Below are 20,553 nucleotides of genomic sequence, written 5' to 3'. Positions count from 1 at the left end.
GCAGAGAGCTTATTGTAACATTTGGAATCGTTTCTCCGAACCTAATTAGCGGATGATTGCAGAGACATGCGGGCAGGCTTTTTTTTTGTAGATTAATTCAGATGGAGGGCCAGATTTATCCCCGCACACGTGCAATTTGTCTCCCAACATGTGAATAGTATTAATGATCATGTATGAGGATTACCCATGTAAACAATCCAATGGGATGATCAGTAAGCTGAGGAATAATTTAGGTTACTAATCGATCCAGTCATCCATTATGCTGGAGCCTATCCCAGCTATCAGGCACACCCTGGACTTGTCATTTGGGGTCTTAATAGACATAGACATAGACATAGACTTTCTTTATTGTCATTGCACAATAACACAGCAGTGAAATTGCCAACGAAATGTTGTTGCCTGGCTCCCATGTAATAATAAATAATAAATAATAATGTGGAGAATAAATATAATACATCAAATATGAACAATAACATATAACAATAACATAACAATAATTTAATTTAAGTGGCACGGCGGTCTAGTGGTTAGCGCGCAGACCTCACAGCTAGGAGACCAGGGTTCAATTCCACCCTCGGCCATCTCTGTGTGGAGTTTGCATGTTCTCCCCGTGCATGCGTGGGTTTTCTCCGGGTACTCCGGTTTCCTCCCACATTCCAAAAACATGCTAGGTTAATTTGCCACTCCAATTGTCCATAGGTATGAATGTGAGTGTGAATGGTTGTTTGTCTATATGTGCCCTGTGATTGGCTGGCCACCAGTCCAGGGTGTACCCCGCCTCTCCCCCGAAGACAGCTGGGATAGGCTCCAGCACCCCCGCGACCCTTGTGAGGATAAGCAGTAGAAAATGAATGAATGAATGAACAATAATTTAAAGTTTTGCTTGTGCGTGTGGGCAGGTAGAGGGGCTTAAGGGAGTTTTACGCAATATTTTACTACCAAAGTAATGTAACTAATCATACTAATCGTGTTTGTCCAATGAAAGCAAGATCTATACAACTCTCGCCTTCCCAAATCAAATGTTTGACATGTTTTTCCCGTACTTATATAGATTTGTCTCTCCTTGCGTCTATTATCCTTTCAGGTGAGAATTACTCATTGCTATTCACACGGCTCTAGCAAATCTCCCACCTCTCGCACAAAGAGGAATGATGGAATGATCCTGGAGAATATTCCAAAATCACCTCGTCAGCATGGTACTTATCTGCTCCGCCACCTGCTAGAAGTCACAAAGCTAGCGCCAGACAGCCGGAAAGAGAAGACACTATTCATCAGATAAAAAAGTAAGGAAAAGACAGCAGCGGATGAATTTTGAACACTATATTAAAAAGATATATCTCCTATACCAACCCCTCCACACACACCGACACACAGCACTCTCCACTGTCGATGTAGTGTTATCTCTGGCTCTCTATTTCTCTCCCACAGCACAAGGCTACTTCTTGTTTTCACCAATTACCACATTGCATGTAATTCAATTAAGCAGCCATCTTAAATTGGCACAAATGAGCCCAATCAAAAATAAACCGATTTTGATGCTTTGTTATTGATTTTTTTTTTTTTTACTCCGCAAGCATGCTTCTGCTTATCAGCTCCAGTAGCCTATTTCACACAGAAATCAAACAAAATTGTCACGAGAGCCAGTATGAGGCCTTTTACACAGAACCATGCAAAAATGATTGGCATTGCAGCGACTGTGTGTGCGCTTTTACACAGCGGCATGGCAATTAGATCATTAAATAAAATGCTTGTCGGACAGCCACAATTGCTTCCAACACAACAGGGCATTAAAGGTGTCACGCTACCTGTAAAAGCACTGTTCTGTATGTACTGACATACAGTGTCTTTTCCTTACTTTTTTAACAGTTCCACACTGTGCTCCTTCATTTAGGATTTTTCTCTCTCCTCTCCTAGTGTTGTCCCCCTTCTTCACCCTCTTCATCACCCAATCATCCCGTCCTGTCACCCCTTGTCTCAGTGCATAGTATGTTGTATATGTATGGATGGATGATTGCACTATTTTGCTTGTACTTCTGTATAAGTGACAAGAATAAAGGGCTACCACCGCCACCACATAACGTTATGGGAAACTAAATCAACCGGGCAATTTTCCACCTTATGAGGTAGTATCATAGATTTATCTGATTGCAGAACGCCTTGCCAGTGTGTGAGAACACACACATTTGCAGCAATATCCCCATTTTGTAGGGCTCTGTGTAAAAGGCAAAGGTAGATTACTAAGGATGAGGCACCTCTGTGTAAAAGAGGTTTGGTTGGGTCATCTCCACCATTCATTCATTCATTCATTTTCTACCGCTTTTCCTCACGAGGGTCGCGGGGGTGTTTGGAGTGGCCAATTAGCCTAGCATGTTTTTGGAATGTGGGAGGAAACCGGAGTACCCGGAGAAAACCCACGCATGCACGGGGAGAACATGCAAACTCCACACAGAGATGGCCGAGGGTGGAATTGAACCCTTGTCTCCTAGCTGTGAGGTCTGCGCGCTAACCACTAGACCGCCATGTCGCCCATCTCCACCATCACATGACATATCTTGTTGCGTCTTTTTTCCACCTTTTTTCTTGGTTGCAGTTCTGTTAAAACGGCACTGAAGTATCAGAGGTGGGACAGACGTGTGTAAAAGGGAATAGTGTAAAACAGCCAATGTGTGCTTGGATGGTAGAAAATAGGTCATTCCCCACCCAAGTGGCTGTCAGGTCTCCTGTGTGCACAGGTTACACGCTGACCACAGCCCTCGCCTACACGTGCCCCCACCCCGTATTACTTACTTTTCCCACTTCACTAGTCTTTTAGCCACTCGCTCTCACACAGGGGTCAACTAACCTGAGGTTCTCGCCGCGTCTCAAGAGGCCTCACAGCAAGCCTGCTCCTATCGTGACTCAATCCGCGGTGGAGAGTGCAATCCCACTTCCTGATCTCCAACCCTAAAAGCTCATTGGTATGGCCGACAGAGGAGAAGGCTATTTTGTTTGTGCAGAGATTCGTCTTGCCAAGTGTATTATGCAAAAGGCGCGCATGTGAATCGGTGGTCCACCGGTGGTCTTAGAACAATCAAAACACTCGTTAACATGCACAGTATATTCTTGCACAAAGGAGCTCCAAAATATGCACGTTATGTGCAGAAAAATGGAATGGAAATGACTGTTGATTCATTGCATCTTGAAGCAATTAAAGCAAAATGGAGTGCATTTCCTCACTGCAACTGGCTAAAAATGAGTGAATAATATTTAAAAATAACAATGAAGTGATTCATTCAGTCGGGCAATTTTAGAAATGTTGACACTGGATGGCATTTCATTCATCTAGGTGTGTTCAATGTGCTAAATAAGGTGTTTTAATTCACGTTAAAACATGATGACTCATCTTTGTGGTCTCTAATGAGGCACACTGGAAAGGGTCCTTATGTCTGCTAATTATCTCTGCCGTATGGAAGACAAGATGAGCAAATAACCTCCGAGCGTTGTTGTCTTTGCAAAGCTTTCCATTATTAATAATAATTTGTTGGAACCAGGCACACACACCAAAATCTGAGCCGCTCTTTAACCAGCAAAACATGAGGTACAGCCGCCACTCCGCCACTTGGAAGTGTTTGCTATTGAAGGAATTGGAATCATCATTTGACCTCCCACGCCCTTTCTCATACACTATAAGTGTGTTCTGCCTGTGCAACATTGCCCCCTATTGTCTATTTCAGGCGCATCTCATATACAAGCAACCCCCACTGGGCCCTGCGTTCCATAGAGGTCAATGCTGCATAGAAATAAAGTATAGTGATTTACAAGCAAATTGACCGTGCATGTGCAATACTCGCCTCTAATGTTTGATTTGTTAAAAACACCAGGGAGCCGTGGCAGTTCCCACACAAGGAGATATGCAGATGAAACAAGCATTGAGTAGAATCATCCCAGTGGTTATCGTGTTGTCATGTTTTATTTGCACATACCTCCACCTTCTCCCTTGCCTCAATTTTCCAGTGTATGCACACTTGTGTGCAAGTGAGTCTAAAAGCATCCCTGCATTAAAACACACACATGCAGGCCTATGAAGAGTAAACATTGGTAGCCGCATCACAGCACAGTTTGCACTCTTTGAAACTTACTGTCATGGCCAGAGACTCATTTTTAGCCAAAGGAGTTTTGCTTCCTCCCTTCTGATGCGTCTGTGAATGCATGATCTACTGAGATGGTGTTTACCAACTGTATTGGCCAGCCTGTGTTCCCATATGGAGCCCGGAATAACCAATTTACTGTGGTATTAATTGTGCCATAAATAAATATACAGGTAATTATCACTCATTATAGTTTACATTTTAATTTATTAATTGACAAGTTAATAATATTTAAGTTAATATTATTTGATTTAATTAACTTAAAAAATACAAAAAAAGTACAAAAGTACAAAATACACCATATCATTATATATTATGGTTATTGCTATCTATCTAGCTATTTTATTAATAATTTACAAAATATTCTATTTACGGCTGCACGGCGGTCAAGTGGTTAGCGCGCAGACCTCACAGCTAGGAGACCAGGGTCAATTCCACCCTCGGCCATCTCTGTGTGGAGTTTGCATGTTCTCCCCGTGCATGCGTGGGTTTTCTCCGGGTACTCCGGTTTTCCTCCCACATTCCAAAAACATGCTAGGTTAATTGGCGACTCCAAATTGTCCATAGGCATGAATGTGAGTGTGAATGGTTGTTTGTCTATATGTGCCCTGTGATTGGCTGGCCACCAGTCCAGGGTGTAACCCTGCCTCTCGTCCGAAGAGAGCTAGGATAGGCTCCAGCAACTCCCACGGCCCTAGTGAGGATAAGCGGTAGAAAATGAATGAATGAATGAATGTTCTATTTATGTTATATTTTATTGACATCTTATACACTAGTAACTGATGAAAAGAAGTTCTATTATATGACCAGCAGGTGTCACTGTTGCCACTGGGTGTGATATGGTGATGGGAAAGTCTCGCGTGATTTCATGAGACTCGAATAAGGCAGGCTGGTATTGACAAGTCTGGATATTTTGCTTGCCCAAACTATAAAACTGTACTGAAATAACGATAGTATTGCAAATAATTTTGACTAATTACAAGAATAGATAAGTTGTGAGAATAGTGAAGAATAATTAGGGAAGAATGTGGCCGTTTGTGGATGTGGTGCGTCCCCTGTTGGCAGGAAGTGGTCCTTATATTAAGGTTTCCGCCTCCGGCAGACATATTGCCGAACTTACTGGAGCAAATTATTCAACATAAGGCAAGAGAAAGGACTTCAAACTTGAGTAGTTTTGTTGACTACAGTGCGCCATACAATTAAACATAGAGCACAATGGGTAAGTTGTGTCATAACGCTGGAATGTGGACGTACGCTTGGGGCTCTATGCTAACTCATTGCTATAATGCTTATGAAATTGACATTCTCAGATTCTGTACTTGCTAGCTCAACCAGGTGGACCTTTGACGGTTTACATTAGTTAATACTTATTAACACGTTTAAAGTGGATTTTTTTGTCGTAATTCTACTCGTATGTCAACAGTTTTAGGACGATCGACGCAGTTCATGCACACTGAGGCTTAGCTGACGTTATGCTAGCTCCCTCGTTCATTGCTGGTTTATTTTACTCGAATGATGCCACTAATCGAACATTTGGTGCTTTGTCAAGACGGTCTATGTCATTGCTTGTATATTCAAGACGGTTTGAATGCAATACAATTCGTACAATGTTGATGTGACAGTTACTGTCACGAGGCTTGACAAACTGCTCAAACCAGGACACGTGACAACAGGACGATAATGCCGATAATACATCACAACATATCATAGCAATTCACAATGAATCTATTGTGAGGCGTTAATCTGCCTAAAATGGCAAGAATCACTGGCTATTTTGACATGACACTGATTTTTACCTATTAAAAGCATGCTGAACATTGTACTGTTTTCTGTAAAATGTACTGAAATATTTCTTTTAATTGGAGTTATTTAAACATACAACCTTTTAAATGGGTAAACCCCCCCCCCCCCCCCATTCCACTCCCCCAAAAAAGATGCTATTAATATTTGATATGTACATTTCAGGCAGACGTAGTTTTTAACGATTCATTAAGTGAAATATTTATCACAATATAAATTTCGGTATATTTATAGCACTTTTTCAGCACTTTTTTAAAAGTTTTTGATAAATCTGACACTGCAGTTAATATATCTGCATGAATAGTAACGAAGCTGACATTTTGTGTCATTAGAGTCCAATTTGTGAGTGAATTTTATGGAACCCCCAAGCTTTTTTTAATAGTGCTAATACCCCAAAACCAGTATATGATGTCAGTGTGGAAAGTTGTTGCGACATTTAAACTCAGATAGCCTGCTGGTGTGATTAAGGCCCTCTGAGGTTTGGCACCATTCTGCTGTTGGTGGCAGAATTCACTCCCAGTTGCCGTGGGCAACAACCCAGCTTTCTGCCTGGTGCCCTGCTCTGGTGGCATGGCTTCAGAAATGCTGAGAATGGTCAGTTGTGTTCATTGCATGGGCAGCGGTTATGCAAACTCTGCTATTTAACGCTACTGACTTTTGTTCTTCTGAATAGTTGTGCTATGTGTGTGTTTGTTGCCTAGTGGTGTGCGCGTGTGTGTGTGTGTATTTTTAGGCTATGTTGTCCACTCATGGTCACTCGTTTTTATATTTAGTTGTTTACAAGCGTCATGATGTCCTGCTCTTGGAGAAGTATCAACTTTGGCCAACTACCTTATCTTCCTCATTGACTTAGTTTTCTTTCCCAAAATGAATGCATTCGCCGTGTGTCTGTGGTCCAACAGAGCCGTCAACCAGTCCGGCCAAGGATACCTCCCGGATGAACCGCTACAAGAACAAAGCGCTCAACCCAGAGGAGATGAGGCGCAGGAGAGAGGAGGAGGGCATCCAGCTGAGGAAGCAGAAACGAGAGCAGCAGGTACGGCTAATCTTTACACACCTTGAACCTCAGTGTGTACAAATATATCCATCCATTTGTGACAAGAGTTGACTCTTTTTTTTTTTTTTTCTTCCCAAAGCTCTTCAAAAGGAGGAACGTGGACGTTCTCACTGAAGAGGAAGCCATGTTGGAGAGTCCCCTAGTGGATCCCCACATGAGTGTACCAGTAGCTGTGAGTGTCTTTATGCCTCGCAGACATCAGATTTAATTGTTTTGACCCTGATGAATTCAGATTGTAGGACTTGTATTTCCAATGGTAGAAGGTTTTGTGTGAGGGCAATAATCAAAGGGAAACATTGTTATTGAAGAAGCTGCATGGCTCAACCAGTGTGCATGTGTGTGCCAGGAAGGTGTCATCACCAGAGACATGGTGGAGATGCTTTTCTCAGAGAACCCGGAGCTTCAGCTTGCCACGACACAAAAGTTTAGGAAACTTCTTTCTAAAGGTAATCCGTAGTAGAACTGAGGTCACCAAGAGGGGAACCAAAGACCATCTTAGCCCATTTCCCTTTTGTCTTCCATCAGAGCCTAACCCTCCTATTAATGAAGTTATAAACACGGCTGGAGTGGTGGAGAGGTTTGTGGAGTTCCTAAAGAAGAATAGCAACTGTACACTACAGGTGAGTGTGAACAAAGCGTGGCGAGACATGAAGAGAGACGGCCCTAATGGATGAAATTATGTGTGTGTAGTTTGAAGCTGCATGGGCTCTCACCAACATTGCATCAGGCACGTCCATGCAGACCAAGACTGTCATTGAAGCTGGAGCTGTTCCCATCTTCATCGAGCTACTAAATTCTGACTTTGAGGATGTCCAGGAGCAGGTAACAATCATGTGTTGTGTTATTGCGCTTATACTGGTTGTCCCCAAGTTAACGTGTGTATGTTATCTTGTCCTTCAGGCTGTGTGGGCGCTGGGGAATATCGCAGGGGACAGTGCTGTGTGCAGGGATTATGTGCTGAACTGCAACATCCTTCCACCTCTATTAATGTAAAATGATGACTGACTCATTGCGCTGCGATAAATCTCACACATTTAATGGTACTTTTGTCTTTACTGTTGCAGGCTCCTGACTAAATCCACAAGACTGACCATGACCAGGAACGCTGTGTGGGCTCTGTCTAACCTCTGCAGAGGGAAAAACCCTCCGCCTGCCTTTGAAAAGGTTGTTGCCATGAATCAAACACACATTAGGCACACCTGCACAGATCTTGTATAAAACATAGCAAATATATGCCACCGATGGCCACATATCCAAAGATGGATATTTGTAGAATGTGGCACGAACTAAAAATAAAACTATCCTTTTTAAGAGGGATGTTCTCTGCAGAGATTATATGAATGATCCTTCTCATAAACATTCAACGTGCTTCCAGGTGTCGCCCTGTCTCCCGGTACTCTCCAGACTTTTATTTAGCAGCGACCCAGACTTGCTGGCAGATGCATGCTGGGCACTCTCCTACCTCTCAGACGGCACCAACGACAAAATCCAGGCTGTCATCGACTCCGGCGTCTGCAGGCGTCTCATAGAGCTGCTCATGTAAGGCCACGTCACGGCACGTCCCACTGGTGAAACTCCCGTCCTGTTAACACATCTACCGTTTGTAGGCACGCCGACTACAAGGTGGCCTCTCCTGCCTTGAGAGCAGTGGGGAACATCGTGACGGGAGACGACATCCAGACACAGGTGGGAGTCTGAAGAAAGAACAGGCCCCGGCCTTAAATGATGAATTTCATGGCTGCATTTAAGATTTTATCGCTGTGGACAGGTGGTGCTGAACTGCTCCGCCCTGCCTTGTCTTCTGCACCTTCTCAGCAGCGCCAAAGAGTCCATCCGTAAAGAAGCCTGCTGGACCATCTCCAACATCACAGCAGGGAACCGAGCACAGATACAGGTGTGACTCCGCACACGTTGGCGGGACTTGGGATTTTTCAGCTCTGATCTTTGCTTGTTTTTAATCTACAGACGGTTATCGATGCTAACATCTTCCCGGTGCTTATTGAAATTCTACAAAAAGCCGAGTTCAGGACCAGGAAAGAGGCTGCCTGGGCAATCTCGAATGCCACCTCTGGAGGGACACCAGAACAGATCAGGTTTTTTTTTACAAGATTATCTTTAAATGAATTAAGTTGACCTATTAACCTCTCTGGGTTTAACTTTGAATGTTTTTTGTGGGGTTTGCACTTAAGGTATTTGGTGAACCTGAACTGTATCAAACCGCTCTGTGATCTGCTCACTGTGATGGACTCCAAGATTGTTCAAGTGGCCCTCAATGGCCTGGAGAACATCCTGCGACTGGGCGAGCAGGAGGCCAAGCAGGAGAACAACGGCACAGGAGTCAATCCATACTGCAGCCACATTGAAGAAGCATATGGTACTGTGCAGGACATGCATTACACTATTATGTTATGTTGCCTAGTAGTACATGCTTGGCCCACTACTGATGATTTTCTAACGCCTGGTCAGCCGGGTTTCCGAGCATGGCAAATAACAAACACACATGCTAACATATAGCTTGCCCTGTTGCAGTATTATGCGCCACCTTGTTTTGCTTTTCCGCCATTCTCCTCTTGGATAAATTGCAATCTTTTTTCCCATTGGACGTCCACAACCTCCTACATTGTTGTTTGAGTGCTTTCCAAACGGTGCATTCAATACAGCCTCTCCCTGATGCAGGTCTGGACAAGATAGAGTTCCTCCAGAGCCACGAGAACCAGGAGATCTACCAGAAGGCCTTCGACCTCATCGAGCACTACTTTGGAGTGGAGGACGAGGACAGCAGTCTGGCCCCCCAGGTGGACCAGGCCAACCAACAGTTCCTCTTTCCCCAGCAGGAGGCGCCCATGGAGGGCTTCCAACTGTAAAGGATAAGAGTTGTCTCATTTGATTTGGGAGCGCGTGTAGCCATTTCTAGATGTCATGCCTCTGTTCTCTCTCGCTGATCTGAAACCAGCCGTACCCCGACTTACCGCACGCACACACATCTCGCTGCCACTTGTTTGTGGGTGGGGTCTGTTGGTGGCAGTCATGATATCAATATTTATAGACATTATGTTTTCTTTTCCAAATAGGACATTCCTACTTTGAGGAAAGAGGCCCACCTCCTTGATATCAACCTGACAGTGCAATTTAACAAAGATATTTTCCCTTTTTTATGTTCTACCCCAAATACCTACTTGACTTTTACTTTATTTTTCTTGACGGAGCGGCTGATGTCCTCATTGGAGGGATCAATCTCCACACAACCCAATGCGGGAGGGGACACAAACTAACATGTATTTTTTTTCTTTTAGTTTTAATTGGGGACGTTTTTGTGTGTGGGGGGCTGGTGGGAAATGAATCTGCACTTGGGAAAGACTCTGGGCAAGGTTGAAAGATCTAGAACCGTCAGGGTTCCTAAAGGTGGTAAAGTTAGCTAGAGATCAAATGTTCGTCGTGTGCTGTGTCATTAATAAGAGTTCATTGAAATTAGGAGGTGATCTAACAAGGCGAAAGCTAGGGAAGCAAAGGGGGGGGGGGGCAGCAATTGAAGCAATCCATTTTTAGACAATTCCAGTGCAAACATGTTGCCCCCCCTCCCCATCTGCTGCCCAGCTGCATGTATCGCATGGTATTTTGTCACACACTGCCTCTGCACATCCTCGGCCACCAAGCAGGAGCCGGTGGACACGCCCAATGGTGTACTAGAGTGGATGTACACCACCGCGGGCGTGTACATGCTTATGTTGTGATCCCGTGGCATGGTCTTCCTGCCCTGGTGGTGATGGATGTGTCTCAGACAGCGGTGATTCAAAAGTGTAGTTTCAATCGGGTAATATTATTTGCATAGATATTCATGTATTGTTTGCACGCACGCACACACACACTTGCATACAACACTTGCACACATCACACTGATGAGTGGCTAATAGCAAGATCATTTATTTAAAAAAAGTTTCCAGCCTTTAAGTTCAAGTTAGTGAATTGGCTTCTTTTTTTGTTCCTTGATAAACACTTAAAAATGAGTTTGAATAAAAAGCCAAATGTTTATTAATCAAAACTACAAAGGTGTGTTAGGACCACTGGGGGAGAAAAAATAGCAATGCTATGAAGTGCAGAAATTCTAAGAATCAAGTTGTAATTTTGCAAGGAAAGAAGTTGTACAAAATAAAGATACAGCTTTACCAGATAAGTCATCTTTTTTCATACAATGAAGTCAGGATTATGATTAAACTGTTGCATTCAAGTCAGGTGGGAGTTTTGGCATTCAGTCGTTTGTAATCTACCGTGCACCTTTTTGCTCATATTACTTTTTGGTGTGTGAGCCCACAAATACTCAAAGAATCCTATTTTAATTCTTTGTGAGTATTACAACTTCTTTCTAGACATACATTGTCTCCAGTGTTACCTAAATACATATACAAAAAAAAAAAATTAATGACCTTTTTTTTTGTCAACATACTTGATTTTGTGGTGTGGGGATTTCACATGGAAACTTTTTTTGGTCATTGCTCTTAGCCACTGTGACTTTGGTTGATTTGAATGAGCCATGTGAATGCTGACCCTCAACTGGTTTGTAGTCGGGGGGGTCAGTGTGGGGGCTCGCGTGATGTTTGATGACTGAGTGGCACCGTGTGAGGGAGAGCTCGTTTGCTTGACTCTGTGACTTCGTCCACCGTCAGAGTCCAGGGAGCCTCTTGTTCTGTGGAGGGCTTGTTGGATACCATTCAGTGTTGCACATTGACTTTGTGTACTTAGGTTACTATAGCAACGATGAAGCTGACATTTCCTGAGATGTCCTCCACAGAACATGTGCACCCCTGGAAGAAGTACACTAATAATAATGATAATTGAGCATCAACAGCATCTCTACATGACAAATGTGCAGAGCAGGATTTATCAAGGAAGTCTTTGATTTCATGGGGAAAAAAATGCAACGTTAAAAGAACCAGGAAGGTGTTTATTTCCGCAAAACTGCACTCCTCTTTTCACAAAAGTGCCAATCCGACCAACAAAGACTGGAGGTTCTTATGTATCCTTCTTGGACCTATAGATTTATTTTTTCTTTTTATATAAATATATATCTTTTATTTACTTGAATGTGCACACGTATTGTGCAACAAAAAACATTGCTGCTCTATTTTCCTTACCTTTTTTTAAGTTACATTATTTTGACATTGGAAAAGATGGCTTTCTTTACTATGGCCGCCTGAATAAGAAGTGGTGCATTTACTCCGCTTTCCAGTTAGCCCCTCTTCAGTATATTGCAGTCTAGCAACAGTTTTCACTGTCCGAGAGGAGTGCACACCACTGTATTGGGAATGGGCCTGCAGACAGTACTCTCTTTACACACGCTGCAACTTAAGCGAACAATTTCAGGCACTTTCCTTCAAGTTTACCAAAGTTTCTCTTCCCAATTTTAAGGCTGTGATATTGACTTTCCAGCACCTTGTCGCAATGAGAGATTTCTGCAGACCCTTCAAAGTTGCACTCCTTTTGCTTCATGTATGGGTTGATGAGTAAACGCAAGCCAACCTCCAAGACTGCAATATATATGTTGAAAAAAAATCATGAGGCCCTCTTGAGGCAAAGATGACATCTGCTCATACTTGACATTTTTCTAAGTTATAAAAAAAAACCTGGGATTGATAAATGCAGTGATTTACATGAGAAGGTATTATATGTATGTTCTGCTACACTGACAGGGATTCACATATAATTGTAATCACTTCTGAGAAGTGGGCATTTGAAATATGTCGCAGGAATATAGGCTTTTTTTTTCCTGATGGGGATATTCTGAGATATATTTTTGGATAATTGTGTTTAGATTCAAAAGAAAAAGCTGCCTCATCATGAAATCATGTTCAAGATGGAATAGTCATCACGAAAGAAATTCCCAAATATGACTTTATATGTCTTCCGTCCTACAGAAACTGTTGGCGTTTGTATCACAAACAATGCCACGCTTGGCTTTGTCACATCATGTCGTCTAACGCTGCAAATGTTTACAATGTTTGTATACTACTTTTCATGTATAACATCACTGACCAGTCCTCATCTTTTCTCCTCTGGTCCTTTTCATTTCTTTTTATTTATTTTCTCTATCCTTTTGGCTGTTTGTTTCCATTTGCTCCAAAATAACCCCATCTCTCTTAAACTGTGACTGGACTTGACTTAACCGACGGTATGAATGAGTGACAAGAAAACAATTCAAGTGAACATGACACACAAACATGAACATGGGGAAAAATATATGTCGAAATATGTAATGGTATGAAATTACTGTATGAAAATAAACTATGAAGAAAAGAATTGAGCATAATCTTGTTTTTAAATTGTGCAATTTTTACCTTTCACAGCAATATCCAAACATCATTTTCTTCTTGAGATAATTTCAAATCAGTCGAGTACGTGTAATACATTGTAAATCCTGTAGGTGGCCAAAAAACACTGACATGCTCCAAAATGCGTTACTATAATCAAAAGCGAAGAAGAAGTTAAAACCGGAAGTATATGTCTCACCTCACGGACCACACAGCCATTGAATCTACAGGAAAACGGTGCATTCTTTCAAAGGTTGGAAATAGTTAAAATATAACTTTAATTCATGTTCATTTTTTAAATATTGATGTTACATTTTAAGGAATTCCCTTACTTTGCCACCGACGCTAATTTACCTCACGGTGTTAGCTAGTCAGTATTAGCTTATGTTAGCTAGTGAATGGCGAAGCAAAAACATTTGGTTAACTTGTTCATTACATTCTGCCAACGTATGCTTATACCTTATAGTAAAGTAATACAATACAGCAAATAAGAGCAGTGTATGTGACAGGTAATTTTAATTTTAGCATACGTGAGACTTTTGTTTTCCGAGTCAGCAACGTCGTTGGAAGTGTCACCTTGTGTCATTTCCATAACTGTAAACAATCCACCAGTGTTGCGTTTACGTGCTGCTGTTTTTTTGTAATTTTATAGTATATCGTTTAGTGTTTGCTATAGCAGTTATGTAGGGCTACAAGTCGCTCATTGCCTTCATCAGTTTGATATTTGAACGTCACTAAGTATTTTGGCACGTTAATGTTATTTACATTTGCATCTACAGTAAATACAGTGTATTTCTCTCTCAGGGTGAAGTGATAGCAGGGTTTTTAGGAGAGTATGGGCTCACATTCTGTATTTGACCCCAACATATTTTTTATATACAGAAACTGGATATGAAGAAGCAAGACACGGACGAGTCGGTCACCCCGTGCAACGAGGATGCTCCATCTGCAGTAGAGGGAACAGAGTCACCCGCGATCGCCAAAGACAGACTGGACAGCGGCCTTAAAGAGTCTGAAATGGAGCCTAGGGGTGACGAGGCAGTGAGCGATGGTACGTTAGCTCACTCTCAACGCGACAAGGCTGATGAGCTGAGCAGGCAGCTGGAGGACATCCTGAGCATCTACTGCAGACAGAGCCGTTCCGACGATGCCGGCGCCCTTGCCAATGGCCAGTCGCACAGCCCTGAGCTAAACGGGGTGGAGAAAGACGATAACAAGCCGAGCAAATCCAAGGGTGGCAGCGGAGAGGAGAAGGAGCAAAAGAAGACACAGGAGAAGAAAAAAGTGAAGGGTCTAGGTGAGGAGGAGTTGTCGTCTTGTTTAGATTGGAAGTGTGAAATATGTATGAATTTATTTTATGCAGGCAAAGAAATCACACTCCTCATGCAAACTCTCAACACATTGAGCACACCAGAGGAGAAACTGGCAGGCCTCTGCAAGAAGTATGCTGAACTGGTGAGAGCTTTCTGCTCACTTTCTTTGCATTTTGCCGAGAATCGATAAAATCTTTCATTGAGTGAAGTCCCTCCCTCATTGTGTGTGTGTGTGTGTGTGTGTTTTTACAGCTGGAGGAGCACCGCGACAGCCAGAAGCAGATGCGAGCGCTGCAGAAGAAGCAGACCCAGCTGGTGCAGGAGAAGGACAACCTGAGGAACGAACACAGCAAGGCCATCCTGGCTCGGAGCAAACTGGAGAGCCTGTGCAGGGAGCTGCAGAGACACAACCGCACGCTCAAGGTGCACAGCAAACATCAACACACTACAATTATGACTTGACACACTTTTATGACAAATGACTTTCTAACTCATGGATTCATAAGAGGCAGGTTTCTACAGGGACAGCAGCTCCTGGTCCCAGACCTTGCATGAACAATCTTGAAAGTAATGCAGCTTTATTATAGTAACATTACGTTTCCGATATTTAAAAAAAAATGCAACTTGATGTAATATATCGACTTCTATTCTCCAAAAAATCTATTTTATACATGTCTTCAAAGTTAATCTTATAATAAGTAATAATTACTACAATTTTCTTGATAAATGTAACTTTATTATCATGAAATTTTAATTTTACATTTCTTCTTCCTGTAGCTTAAATAAATATTTATATACTAAGGGTGTGTATTGGCAAGAATCTGGCAATACGATACTATGCTCATGATTCGCTATATCACGATATATCACAATACTGTTAACAAGGCGATATTTTTACTGTTTTTCATGTAGTTAAAGATTATTTATAAAAATGTAAAAGTGTAGCATTTGGATAAATAAAGCTTTAACATCCAGCTTTAAATTTACATTAAAAAAAACATAAAAGATCCTGCTCAAATGTTCACATTCTATTAGCTGTGAAAAAGTGCAGAGTATCCAGTCCCTGACTTATCCACCATCAGAACAGTATTTTTGTGGAACAAAGTAACTAACATCAGTAAAAAGTCCTTTTAGGATGCTTGAAATAACCATTATTTAACAAAATAGTCATATCAATTTGAAAAACAAAATATCCTGCAATATCACAGTACTACTTTTGTAGTATACAAAAGGACCTTTGCATTGCTTGCTAGCAAACGGCGTGGGTTTTGTCCATTTCTGCACACCCTACTTTGTGTGGAAATCCAAAATGTGTCCACACTTCAGTCTTGTACGCCGCAGGGGTCGCTGTTATGTGCTCGCATTCTGCCATGTTGAACTGTGTTTATGTGTGAGGACGTTTCACTCCTCAATCTCGTTCAACGTCCTTGCCTAATTGACTACGTAAGTGCTGCCACCTAATGATCGGAGGTTTAAATTCAAATCAGAAATGAACCTTTGCCGTGTCTGCACTTGAATAAATACCATATACTGTCTATGATAAATGCCTAAAAATATCCATATCATACTTTTTAATATCAATACAGTAACGTGGAACGAAATATCACGATATATCGCTGAAACGATATTTTCTTACACCCCTATTATATATGTATTTCCTCTCGTCATAAAAAAATGAGTTTATTTCTGCGTCTTTAAGCATCTTCTCTGATTGTGACATCACGCTCGCACGGCGGTCTAGTGGTTAGCGCGCAGACCTCACAGCTAGGAGACTAGGGTTCAATTCCACCCTCGGCCATCTCTGTGTGGAGTTTGCATGTTGTTCCCGTGCATTTGTGGGTTTTCTCCGGGTACTCCGGTTTCCTCCCACATTCCAAAAACATGCTAGGTTAATTGGCCACTCCAAATTGTCCATAGGTATGAATGTGAGTGTGAATGGTTGTTTGTCTATATGTGTCCTGTGATTGGCTGGCCACCAGTCCAGGGTGTACCCCGCCTCTCGCCCAAAGACAGCTGGGATAGGCTCCAGCACCCCCCGCGGCCCTCGTGAGGAAAAAGCGGTAGAAAATGAATGAATGAATGAACATCACGCTTCCATCCTGTTGTCTCCACAGGAGGAAGGGATCCAGAGGACCCGACTGGAGGAGGAGAAAAGAAAGGAAGTGACGTCTCACTTCCAGGTGACGCTCAATGACATCCAGGTGCAGATGGAGCAGCACAACGAGAGGAACGCCAGCCTGCGGCAGGAAAACACGGAGCTGGCCGAGAAGCTGAAAAAGCTCTACGAGCAGTACAAGTTACGGGAGGAGGTGCGTCACTCTCCGCAGTATGGACAGGAAGTGGGCTGCGTTTGGTGCTGACTGTGATGGTGCCGTGTGACAGCACATCGACAAAATGGTGAAGCACAAGGACCTGCAGCAGCAGCTGGTAGACACCAAACTTCACCAGGCGCAGGAGCTGCTCAAAGAGTCGGAGGAACGCCACGACAGGGAGAAAGATTTTGTAATTCTTATTACGCCAGCATTCCCAACACACGCGGCTGCTAACTGATAATAATGCTAAGCGCTAACACACTCTGTGCCCTCAGCTGCTGAAAGAGGCGGTGGAGTCTCAGCGCATGTGCGAACTGATGAAACAGCAGGAAGGTCACCTCAAGCAGCAGGTTTGTGGACGCTCGGGGTTCCCTCACAAAACCTGCAAAATGTCTTGTCTCCACGGAGGATGAAAATGCACCCTGCCTTCACAGCTGTCACTCTACACCGAGAAGTTTGAGGAGTTCCAGACCACCTTGTCCAAGAGCAACGAGGTCTTCACCACCTTCAAGCAGGAAATGGAGAAGGTGAGGTTTTTTCTCTCGGGTTCTCTCTCACATTTCCTTTGCTTCCTTTGCTTTTTTTTTTTTTTACCTTTTTACTTGACACACTTTTCTGACAAATGACTTTCTAACTCATGGATTGATATGAGTCAGGTTTCTACAGGGACAGCAGCTCCTGGTCCCAGACTTTGCTTGAACAATTTTGAAAGAAATGCAGCTTTATTATAGTAACATTACATTTCCGATATTAAAAATAAATTGCAACTTGATGTAATACAGTAAACCTCGGATATATCGGACTCGGATATATCGGAAATTCGCTCACAACGGACAGATAAAAAAGAACCGATTTTTCTGTAATGCATTTCCAATAAAAATTCATTGCATATATCGGATTTTTTATAACGGATTTCGCCTATTTCGGACAAAATCTCCAGTCCCGTTCCAATGCATTTCCATTAAATTTCCCTCGCATATATCGGATGGCCACATCGTGGCGCTCCGATTCGCCGAATCGTGACAGGCCGCTATACGACGTCATTTGCAGCGTTTGCAGCGTTGCCTGCGCGTCCAGGTACATTGGAAACATAGTCAAGGAAGTGCCTTTTTATAACGGATAAAATCCGATTTACGCATATACCGGATATAAATCCGATATATGCGTAAAACGGACATTTTCCGGTATACGCATATAACGGATTTTGCTTATATCGGACAAAAGTGGGAACAATTGAATCCGATATATCCGAGGTTTACTGTATTTCGACCTCTATTCTCCAAAAAATCTATTTTATACATATTTGTCTTCAAAGTTAATCTTATAATAAGTAATAATAATAATTACTACAGATTTCTTGATAAATGTAACTTTAGTGTCATGAAATTTTAATTGTACATTTTTTCGTCCTGTAGCATAAATAAATATTTATATACTAAGGGTGTGTATTGGCAAGAATCTGGCAATACGATACTATGCTCATGATACGATATATCACGATATATCACAATACTGTTAACAAGGCGATATTTTTACTGTTTTTCATGTAGTCAAAGATTATTTCCTGGAAAAACTGAATTACACCAGCAATATGCACTTACTAAACACATTTGTATTCAATTAGAACAGTACGTTATGCTGTATCATCAACTTTCCTCTGTAAAAAAACTTGTAAAAGTGTAGCATTTGGATAAATAAAGCTTTAACATCCAGCTTTAAATTTACAAAAAAAACATACTTTTTTTTTTTTACTTCGGAATACTCAGATGACCAAGAAGATCAAGAAGCTGGAGAAGGAGACGGCCATGTATCGCTCCAGGTGGGAGAGCAGCAATAAGGCTCTTGTGGAGATGGCCGAGGAGGTAAGGCATGACTTGGAACTTAGTACAGTTAAATGGCTAGCATTTGTACTGCTACTGCGTAAACAAGCCACTTTAATACGATTTCCTGGTCGTACAACAGAAGGACCCATCGTCTGTCACTTTGGGAGCCTTTACAGTGCAAACACCATCAAATGCCCAGAACATTTTCTTAAATGTAAACATTCCCCAGAAAGCCGTACGGGACCGTGACTTCGAGGCCCTCCAGGGCAAAGTGCAGCGGCTGGAGAAGTTGCGGCGGGCCCTCAAAGTGGAACGTAACGAACTCAACAAGAAGGTACAGAACCTCAGCGGGACCTCCGAGGCGCCCGCCTCCGACCCCACGGCCGACTCCCCTTCCCCCCCACCCACGAACTCTCTGCCGGAAGGCGACGCCGAGGGCTCGGAGGCCACCAGCAGCCCTGACACCCCTGAGCAGAACACGGACGCGCTGCAGCCGGTCGGCACGCACGAATGATCACATCCTGGAGGAAGCGGTGACAGGGGACTTCCTGTTCTTTGCAACTGCATTGACTGTCATGTGCTTGGTTTCCAGCAATATAGTGTCACAGCCCTCAGATGATTATTATAAAATATTACTTGGCATCTGTGGAAACCTCAGCAGTGTTAGCTAATGTTACCTTGACAAACACTTTCATGCTTACACAGCCAATAACACGCACACACACACACACACACACGCTGAGGTCCTTTAGTACATGCAGTATTGTCACCACCACCTCTCCAAGGATGTCCCATAATAGCCAGTATGAATGTTCTCCACATCTTGCAGTGTTCAGGGAGCGCTATGCAACACTTTGCGTTGATTCTGTGGCAGTCTGAAGCAAGAAGCACTTAGAATGTACCTTCATCACATCCGCCGTGCCGATCGTGGTCCAAGTTGTAGTAATTGAGACAAGTTTAAAAGTCCCCCCCCCACCGCCCCCCCCCCACACACACACAAAAGCAATTATTTCTCTAAATACTAATTCCCACGTAGCACTGGAAACAAATCCTTCCTCCCGTGTCTCACAAAACTCATGACCATGTAAAGCAGGGGTCGGGAACCTTTTTGGCTCAGAGAGTCATGAAAGCCACATATTTTTAAGCAAGACAGTTCTACAGTATAAGAAGTCTCTGAATTTATTGTTTTTAATAACATTGTTACCCTGAAGCTATCCAATAATAATAAAATATTTCTTACAGCAATGCAACTTTGATTTGCACCATACTATGTATCTTTCTTTTCACCATCTTTTTGTTAAAGGTGTTTGTGTTGCAGAATTATCTAGCTGGCAATTTAATGAAAGGAGGGAGGTTTTCTTATTGACACGTGGGTCATCAAAAGAGCCATATCTGGCTCCCAAGCCATAGGTTCCCTACCCCTGATACGAAGGACCAAAGATATTCCTTGCCCTTTCTTTTGCTCTGATTTTTTTTGTTCAATAAAAATATTTAGAGCCTATAAATCACTGCTGTTTTTTTTATAAAGCCTCATAACATATTTGGAATCAATGTAACAGACTCAAAATTTGAGATGAGTCACATATTATTTATTTATTATCTTTTTAATTTTAATGTTTTCGTTTGTGCGCCGCCGAGAGTGGTAGCCTTTTCCAGCAGCTCCGTGTTTAGTTTTTTAGCGATTATTGCGATTTTTATTGCGACTTTCCCCATGGGGATGAATAAAGTATCTATCTGTTATATTGGATATTTTAATGGCACTCATATCTGAGCGGATATAGCATTCTAATTCACTCAGCGGAATTATTGTGGTATTACT

General features: G+C 42.5%; 2 protein-coding genes across 3 annotated transcripts; both read left to right on the top strand.

Annotated features, from left to right (window-relative positions):
* The first annotated feature begins 5,031 nt into the window (after positions 1–5,031).
* kpna6 (karyopherin alpha 6 (importin alpha 7)) lies at positions 5,032–13,272 on the top strand. Its single transcript, XM_058047335.1, has 14 exons — positions 5,032–5,346; positions 6,830–6,963; positions 7,064–7,156; positions 7,331–7,430; positions 7,510–7,604; positions 7,675–7,806; positions 7,885–7,973; positions 8,049–8,148; positions 8,360–8,523; positions 8,592–8,670; positions 8,753–8,878; positions 8,950–9,077; positions 9,174–9,358; positions 9,661–13,272. The coding sequence occupies exons 1-14, from the start codon at positions 5,343–5,345 to the stop codon at positions 9,846–9,848; spliced, it is 1,617 nt and encodes a 538-aa protein (XP_057903318.1). The 5' UTR covers positions 5,032–5,342; the 3' UTR covers positions 9,849–13,272.
* A 139-nt stretch (positions 13,273–13,411) lies between these two features.
* Positions 13,412–20,255, top strand: txlna (taxilin alpha). Of its 2 annotated transcripts, none has more exons than XM_058047188.1 (10): positions 13,412–13,539; positions 14,169–14,583; positions 14,650–14,741; positions 14,852–15,022; positions 16,714–16,908; positions 16,982–17,101; positions 17,187–17,261; positions 17,346–17,438; positions 18,678–18,773; positions 18,964–20,254. In XM_058047188.1, the coding sequence occupies exons 1-10, from the start codon at positions 13,477–13,479 to the stop codon at positions 19,246–19,248; spliced, it is 1,605 nt and encodes a 534-aa protein (XP_057903171.1). In that variant the 5' UTR covers positions 13,412–13,476; the 3' UTR covers positions 19,249–20,254. The 2 variants fall into 2 exon arrangements, with proteins under 2 accessions (XP_057903171.1, XP_057903172.1); XM_058047189.1 differs by having other exon boundaries at positions 13,454–13,523; positions 18,964–20,255.
* Positions 20,256–20,553: the final 298 nt, after the last annotated feature.

The sequence above is a fragment of the Doryrhamphus excisus genome, chromosome 14 (genome assembly GCF_030265055.1).
Source record: "Doryrhamphus excisus isolate RoL2022-K1 chromosome 14, RoL_Dexc_1.0, whole genome shotgun sequence".
Lineage (NCBI taxonomy): Eukaryota > Metazoa > Chordata > Actinopteri > Syngnathiformes > Syngnathidae > Doryrhamphus > Doryrhamphus excisus.
Note: the sequence above shows the minus strand (reverse complement) of the source record. Positions and strands in the feature narration are given on the sequence as shown.